This window comes from Helobdella robusta (genome assembly GCF_000326865.2).
Source record: "Helobdella robusta unplaced genomic scaffold HELROscaffold_15, whole genome shotgun sequence".
Taxonomy (NCBI): Eukaryota; Metazoa; Annelida; class Clitellata; order Rhynchobdellida; family Glossiphoniidae; genus Helobdella; species Helobdella robusta.
In genome coordinates this window covers 890,642-899,975 of record NW_008703839.1, presented here as the reverse complement: position 1 = coordinate 899,975, position 9,334 = coordinate 890,642, and the positions used below count along the sequence as shown (strand labels likewise).

The window sequence follows — 9,334 nt, the reverse complement described above, 5'->3', positions numbered from 1 at the left end:
TATAAATATCACTGCGTTTTCGGCATTATTCAACTTGTAGTTGAGTTTCTCAATTTTCTAACGAGACTTTTATCATCTTGATGAAGTTTATTAAGGTTAAATAAAAAACTTTTAATATTTGACATTTTTGACAAAACATTATTAATAAAGTTATTACTACAGAAAAGCTCTTTTCGGCATCAACTGCCATCATCAGTGTAGTTATATAGTATTATTCCGTTTTTGTGTCTTTGTTTTTACATCGACTTTGATTGTAACTTAATTAGAATTATAGTTAATCATGTGTTTCTTTGTTGGAAGAATATTGGTATTATTTATTTAGTTGATTATTTATTGCTGGTTTACGTTTATCGATGAAAAATTGATTCTGCTATCTTCAATTTGAAGTATTCTCTGTTGTAATAAATTGCTTTGTTGTTATTTTCTAAAATTTCCCTTGTTATAATAGTGTTGTGTTGTTCCATTAGGTGGTTTTTTATTGCTCCATGTTGTTTATGCATAGTGAGTCTTTTCGTTAATGTTGTTGTAGTCATTCCGATTTATTCAGAATTTTGATGCACGCACTCACAAATTTTACATGTGAATGAAAAAATCAAATGACTACTTTTCATATCCGAGGAAGGTTTAGTGTTGGAATTGTTTTTTATTATTAGAGATGATGTTTTCCTGTTCGTGTAATAAACTCTTAATTTTAATGAGCTGTTTGTATCTATGACTTTAACATTGTTATGTATTATTTTTTCATTATTTTTTCATCTGTTTTATATGATGAGGACATACTGTTTTTATAATAAATTATGATGTTTTTTATATTGTTGTTATTGTTGTTTGTATTTTCATTGTTAAGTTGTTGTTCTTTCTGGTGAATTATTTTCTTTATTTGTGATAGTTTATATCTATTATTAATTAGGAGATTTGTTACTCGTTGGAGTTCTTTATCTCTATCTTCGGCTTTCGATGAGTGAGTATACGCCCTGTTGACGAAGGCACTGATCGTACTTGTTGGGAATGTTTCAGTGCACTCACTAATCCCATTGAGAGACAGACTCCTTTGTTCGTTGGTTTTGTGTAGACCGTGGTTATGAATTTATGTTTTTCTTTGTTTGTAAGCACGTCTAGGAATGGTAGTTTATTATCAGTTAAATTTTCGATGGTAAATTTCAATATGGATTTGTTGTATATTTCCAGTAGTTGGGTGATTGTATTGGAGTTGTTGTAGGCAACAAATATATTGTCGATGTATCGACAGTATATTTGTGGTTTAAGCTGTGGATGATTTGCGAATGTAATCTCCTCTAAGTGACCCATGTAAAAATTTTAAAAAAGTACACCCAGTGGAGACCTCATTGCGGTTAGAATTATAGATAGTTTAATATGATTTCAATGGTATCTTTGACGGGAACATTAGAAAATAATGATTCCACGTCGTGTTAAGCAATGTTTGTGTTAATTGTTGGTGTGTAGGATGAAATGATGTCTATAAATTCTTTACTGGATTTTAAATTATAGCTGTTGGGTGTGTAATAATAATAATGAAACTGTTGTTTTCATTTTATATTTTAATAAATATTTAATTTAATTTAATAGGTATATTTTAATTTTAAATACAATAAATTCAGTAAGTGCAACAGTTTGTTTGTATCGCCTTAAAAAGTTCGTATATCTTAATAGACACTCCTGGAGGTGTACTAAAGCAATTAACATAAAAAGTTCTAATGTAAACAACTCTGCAAACATTAAAATTTTGCCGAATTTAATAAATTTTGATAATAACTTCACAAATAATTTTAATAATATGTTGAGTTTTTGCGGCAAACCTTGCAAGGGCAAAAAAGCATTATTAATTCATCAAAGATCGTGCAAACTGTGCAGGTCTCTCAAAACCAAAATTTCTGACGCATACTTTCAGATTGAATTGGAATGCCCCAACAACATGAACTTTGCCTTTCGCTTTCAACAAATAATCTATTCATATTTCGCAAAAAACTATGGGTACACGAAAACGCAAACGACAAAAATTTAAGTATAGAATGCTCGATTAAGAAGTTGAAAGAACTAAAACAGTTAAAAGCTAAAAATAGCAAACATTTTTTTAACTAATCAAATATCCAATCTTAGTAAGAATAAAAAAATTACAAAAAGCTAAATCATTCAACAAAAACGCCCCAATTACAACTCAATTTAACAAAAATTTTTAAAGGCGTGCAAATCGGCATTTTTACCATCGCAAAATACTCCTCCTCAGTTCAACGTGGGTTGATGTCTGATGGTCGAACTTCATTCGAATTACCGGACTGAATTCCGCCTTTACCGAGGCCGTCATATGCGGGAGACATTGATCTGCAATCCTACAGAAAAGTTGAATCAATTGTTCAAAATTGTAAGGCCAAAGCAATGTCCTGTCCTCTGAATCAAATTTCAACAATAGCATTAAAAAGGTGCCCAATACTGCGCACATACCTTCATAAATTAATAACCAGTTGTAGGAAAACCGCAACATTCCAAACGTGCTGGCGAAATGGTTTAAAATCTTAATTTATAAAAAGGTGATTCAAAAGATCCGGCTAACTTTCGCCCCATAACGTTACAGCCAGTACTATACAAAATTTTCTCAATTTTACTAAAAAACAGACTGTACGATTTCTTGCACAAAAACAAATTCATTAAGACAAACACGTAAAAAGGATTCTATCCAACAATCGATGGTCTGGTGGAACACACCCAGGTTTTGACACACTTGATGAAAGATGCAAAGAGACATCAACGCACAATAATCGTCGCGCTACTGGAACGCGTTTGGTGAAGTGAGTCATCATTTTATCAACTCAATTCTGCTTTGCCATCATGTACCGCAACTATTTAGAAATTTAATAACACCAATATCTTCCAACTATGCTATATCAATATCGATCAACAGCTCACACCATTGCTACCGGTAAGAAAAGAGGTCATTCAGAGGGATCATCAACTCGTCAACTTTGTTCGTTTTCATATACTCAGTTGCATCAACTTGTCAGCAATTCATCAGTTGTCAACAAATGTTTTAAGTACAGCCTTCCTTCCATATGGAATAGTTTTGCCCGCCATTATTCGTCGACAACCAACCATAAAACTTTTCAGGAAACGATTAAAAAATTTTTTGTTTATCCAGGCCTACGGAAACGTCAAAAGTCATTGTTTATCCAAGCGTCCACGAAGCTATGCATAGGACGCGATATAAATTAATAATATATATATATATATATATATATATATATATATATATATATATATACATAAACTCTCAGAAATCACAGCATTATCATTATTTATGAAAATCACAGCATGTTTTTCGTTAGTTAGCTACCTATTTAATTTTTCAATTCTTCTAACGGTAAATCGTAAATCATTGTCAAGTTTCTTGAGTTCAAAACCAAAATTTTTATTTCTTTTAAGCATGTCAATACAAAAATTCCTATGCCACCTTCGGTGTACGAATTGATACGTTGTGTATGTGGCCAAATGCACAAGTTCATTTCTTCGTTCCAATTCACGCTCAATTATACACAATCACAAACGTCCACGCTTATTTTCACGTTCAATTACACACATTCACACATGTTTACACACATTTGCGAATCCTCATTTACATTTACATATAATTCAGTTTTTTCACAATGGTGCTTTAAGTTACTGTTATACAAGGACAACACGAAAATTAACATTCATAATGGAAATATGAATTTTCAAAAATAGCTTTTCCATTTTAAACATTTACATTAATTTCGTATATGAGTTAAATAAATTTAATAATCAACTTAAATTCATCGTAAGAAAGATTGAAAAATTAAATAAAAAATTAAGCAAGTTACGGTAAAACCGTCAATTGCAGTTGAGCTACAAGTTGAAGCCAAGAAACAACTAGGCAATTTTCAGAGCAAACTTGTAACAGATGATTTTAGAACTGCCACAAAGGATTTGAAAGAAAATGATAAAATTGTTATTCAACGTGCAGACAAGTCCAACCAATTTGTGGTCCTAGATATAATCAAATACAACGCCAAAATCGAAGACTTACTCAACGACAGCACAAATTTCATGTAATCAAAAAAGACTCCGATGCTCATCTAAAGACTAAACTAAACGCAATTATAAAATTAATCAACAAAAAAATACTTAAAAAAATCCAACTATTTTAAGGTAAATATGCACCTGGATACCTCTGTTGCAATATCAAAACGCACAAAAAGAACAACCCCCTCGATCCATCATCAGCCAAATCGTCACAGTAACTACCATATTGCCAAAAATCTAAACAAAACTTCAATCCCATTTACTCCAAATGTTTATAATCAACACTCCTCTCTAAATAATTATAATCAACACTTCTTTTGTGAATTTATCCATTTATTGGACACTAACAAACCATCAAATCAATTGCTTCTCTTATTCATTCAAACATGACCCTTTTAAAAATACTAAAAACATATCTCAAATTTCTTTTCCAAATTTGCAAACCGAAGCACCTTTTCCCACCCCACAGACAAGCTATACAAGCAAACTGTCGGTGTAGTCGTGGGCTTACCATTCAGTGTCCTGTTCACAAATTTCTTTTTAGGACATCTTAAAAGCGAAATGTTCAGAGAAACCCCTGAATTAAAACCAAACATTTATGCCAGATATATTGACGATATCGATGATCCGAAACAAGTCAACTAGCTCCCATCAACACTGAACCAGCCAAAATTGAATTTCACTAACGATTTGGAAAGTGAAAATTCATTGCCATTTCTGGATGTTTTGGTAACGTATGATGAGCAAATATTTACGACTACTTCAAAGCAACAAACAAAGGTATTTGTTGAATGGACTAAGCAAATGCACAGAACAGATCAAAGTAAGAACAGTAAAATCCTTTGTGAACTGTGCATTCTAGCATTCATCCGCAATACGAAACTGAAAAGAATTACTATTCAATCTACTAGTGAGTAATGGCTACAAAAGCATCATTAAACAAAGACTATAGCAAAATAACTATATACTCAAAAACAACAAGACAAGGGCATTATCTTATATGACAAAAATCATATGTCAGCGGCACATAAAATAGACATAGTCGCCCTTAAACAAATTATAAAAAGAAACGTTACACCAATCAAATGCACTCCTAAAGATGATTCTACATTGAAAAGTAATCATGTAATATACGAATTCAAATGACCTATTGACGACTGTTCGCATAATGTTTACACAAAGAGGAGTCATCAAATCTTACAATCGACACATGCAATTCCAATAATCCGCATAATAATTCTTGATAACAACACATAATAAGATTCTTGAAAAAAAATTTATCAAAACACCAGCACAATACGTCTATCAATAAAAATTGCAGAAGCTGGTTCAATAGATATCAATAAACCCCAAATAAACATCCAACAAAGAATGATTACATTATTACGAACACGACGCTTTAATACTAACTCCAATAACAATGAGGAACAAAACTGTTGAAAAATATGACACCAACTAATTAGCTAACTTTGCTTTGTCTAAAAAAAACTATATAAACCAAAGCTGCACTGAGGATGATTTGTGAAAAATCGAAATAAGGCCTATCAGCATGATCATTTTACTATTCTAGATTCCGATTAACTGCTGTTAACACTATTATATCGCACAATTAATATATGGATATATGGTTGACTACATACACGTACGCCCATTTGTATCAGCCCATATAAAACTATTTTAGATTAACATTGATTAACATTGTATATCGCAAAAACTTCGTTAATTTAATACATTTATTTTGTTAGTTTATTTTTTTTCATACGATAAATTATTTATTCCGTTTAATTTGATAATAACAAGATAACACTTTTATTTTGTTATATTCAAGTAATTTTACCTTCTTAATTTAATTAAATTTCGTTGACCATTAAGATTTAATTATTTTATTCTAATTTAACTTATAATTTTATACTAAACCTTATTTTATTTTATCTTACTTCAATTCAATTTATTTCGTTTTGGTCAATTTTGTCTATTTGATTTCTTCAATATTTTTAAATCATTATATGTAAAATTCAAGGTTAAGGTCAATTACACTCTTCCAAAGTTCAAAGGATTTAACAGCGCGCACAAACATCGTAAATGAATACGTGCTAAACGACGCATCACACACGAAGCATGTGATCGGCGGGGATCTTTTTGTCACATTTAAACCCGGTTACTGCGAAACAGCACCAGACGACCTTAATCATTAAACCATCACGCCATCAAGGCTCTGATGATGGCCACCACGCCGAAACAGCGCTGCTAGGCTCATTATAAACAATTTCGTTGTGTTGAGTATATTGTTAAAAAGTTAATCAACGCAAAATTTTATTTTTATCATCGTTTTTTTAACTTATTTATTTAGAAAGCAAAGTTTTTAACTACTTTTTATACCCTTTTATCTTGTACAGAAAAATCTTTTTTCGGTAATCCTATATATATATATATATATATATAATCCTATATATATATATATATATATATATATATATATATATATATATATATATATATATGTATGTATATATATATATCATTAAAAAATTTATATAGTGCCAATTCAGAGTATCTCAAAAGCGCATTTATAAAATTTGATCAAAAAACACAAAATGACTGAACGGTATAGAAACGAAGTAATTGAGTTTTTAATTTTTGTCTGAAAATATCAATGCTTAATCCTTGCATCCTTAATGACTTAACTCTTAACTCGAATTAAACACTTTTTTGCTAAATCTGCATTTTCTTTTTCTAGCCCTTTTCTCTGGCACTCTCTACCTCTTTCTCTGACTACTTCTACATCACTTACAAGGTTTATAGTTGATCTCAAGACTCTTCTGTTTGCAAAATTTATTGAAGAGCGCTATTGAATATCACAGAAATAACACTTTATTAACTAATTGATTGATTGACTTGAGTAATGAATTCTACAAGGACGGAGATTTTAAATTGAAGTGATTCTGGTTTGCTTGTAACTATAGTTTGAATGTCATCGGTGTATGCATAATAGAGCCCTGCGCGGTTGGAATTTTCAAAAATCCCAACCGCACAAAACCGCAACATTTGAAACCGCAACCGCACCGCAACCGCAACGTCGAAAACCGCAACCGCACCGCCGAAAACCGCAACCGCACTGCCGAAAACTGCGCCGCAATAAATGAAAAACAACATTAATGCTTTTATTGACATTATAAATCACAACTATCTACATCCAAATCACTGTTACTCTTAATAAATAACATTTTGTCAATTTTGTATGGATTTAAACTGGACCGTCTCTTTTGCAGTGTGTAATTGAGAGATGATCCTACCCTTTCTGACGAAACACTCGAAACTGGGATGCTGAACAGAAAATAGGAAACTTGAGCTTTTAAAGAAACATCTTTGCTTTTGGACAGCATCAACTTAATCAAAAATTCTTTATCAATTACAGATGTAATTGATCTGTGGATCAACTTCAACATTTTTTACCTCGGACATTATTAAAATAATCGATAATTAACCACGCCGTAAATAAAATAACTACTTCTTTCAAAGTAAACAGGAAAAAGAAAATAGTTGCTTCAACGTCTTCCAAAGATATTAGGATTTTAATATATAAAATTATTACAATGATAATGCAATTTTTAAAATGTTATGGACGAACAAAAATATTTAACAAAATTTTTGCGATCACCGCGGTTTTGATAAAAAAAACTGCGCCGCGGAAAAACCGCATATTTCAAAACCGCAACCGCGTAAAACCGCATGATTTTGCACCGCAATCGCAAAAACCCGCGGTTGCGGTGCGGTTTTTGCGGTTTAAACCACGACAACCGCAAACCGCGCAGGGCTCTAATGCATAACACGTGAAATCAAAAGATTGAACAATTTTCAAAACTGCAAAAATTAATTTAGGTTGTGTGGTTTACAGCTTTCAAAACAGACAAACAAAATCGGACTAAGCACCGAAATATGATTATTAAATTTATTTAACTCATACACACAATTAAATGTTAAATAAACTTAATAATTAACTGAAATTCATCGTAAGAAAGATCGAAAAATTAAATAAAAAATTAAGCAACGCTGAGAATGTTGTTTGCGTCTTTCCTAAACAACTGTATATCTGAATCATCAATGAAGACTTGAATCATATATATATATATATATATATATATATATATATATATATAACTAAAATATTATATACATAAATTAATTCAAAGGCGTGGTATGTTAGAAATAGATAAAGCGGCTGGGATAGAAAATTTGGGACATATTAAGTGGCAAATTGCTCTTTGTTTGTTTGTCGTTTACCTCATATGTTACTTCAGTTTGTGGAAGGGAATTTCTACATCTGGAAAAGTGAAATATTTCATATTTATGTTCCTTAGATTTTAACATTTTTATGACTACGTTTTTAACTTATAACAAAATGAACTTTTTGTTTTAACATTCACACAATTTTATTACACTTTATTTATTAATTTCGTTCGAACAATTTTTTCCGTAAAATCAGTTTTCAAAAAATTAGTAAAATAATTTTTTAAAAATTTGTCTAATTAACCTAATTTCAGTTCACTATAAAAATACAATAATTACTTTGCCTTTATTGTCTCTCTAATCATATAACTTACATAATATCTTCAATAAATTAATTTAGGTTGTCTGGTTTACAGCTTTATTTCCGTATGTTGTGCTGAGCATACTTTTGGTGAGAGGCATCACTTTACCAGGATCATTTCAAGGAATCAAATATTATTTGACACCAAGCTTCGACAAACTTACAATGTCAAGTGTTAGTAAATAAATCCGAATGAATTATTTTACCTGAAATAAAATAATCATATTATTTTAAGTTGTTAAAGCTAAAAAGTTATATTTAACAAAGGTTTGGGTAGATGCAGCAACACAGGTATTTTTTTCTTTAGGACCTGGATTTGGAGTTCTTTTGGCTTTTGCCAGTTATAATAAATTCCATAACAACGTTTATTAGTTTAGTATTGTTTTATACCAAATTGTATTACATTAAATTTGAAGTTTTCATTTTAAAAATTTTTCTAAAGATATTTTTTGGAAACAGTATGGATATTTTTGATAAGTTTTGTAAAACATGCTTTCAGAATGATTAAACATGTTAATACTGTTGCATCATACCTTGAATTAATTTGTAAAGCGCATTTTGAACTTTTCACACAGCAATGATGTGACCGTAATAGATAAATAAATCAAATTTATAAAGTTCAATTTCTAAAGATTTAACCGGACTCAACCAAAAAATTTGCTAAACAAACAATTATGAAGAAGTCCAAAAACA

At 30.7% G+C, this 9,334-nt stretch overlaps 1 protein-coding gene across 1 annotated transcript in view; it reads left to right on the top strand.

Moving 5' to 3' along the window:
* Window positions 1-8,244: 8,244 nt before the first annotated feature.
* HELRODRAFT_74696 (hypothetical protein) overlaps window positions 8,245-9,334 on the top strand; it is a gene marked incomplete at both ends in the record, with an annotated part of 44,593 nt that continues 43,503 nt past the window's right edge. Inside the window, 3 exons of the mRNA XM_009015067.1 lie at window positions 8,245-8,382; window positions 8,681-8,815; window positions 8,909-9,012. Of these exons, the coding sequence (XP_009013315.1) occupies window positions 8,245-8,382; window positions 8,681-8,815; window positions 8,909-9,012 (377 nt within the window). The remainder of the gene's footprint in view (window positions 8,383-8,680; window positions 8,816-8,908; window positions 9,013-9,334) is intronic.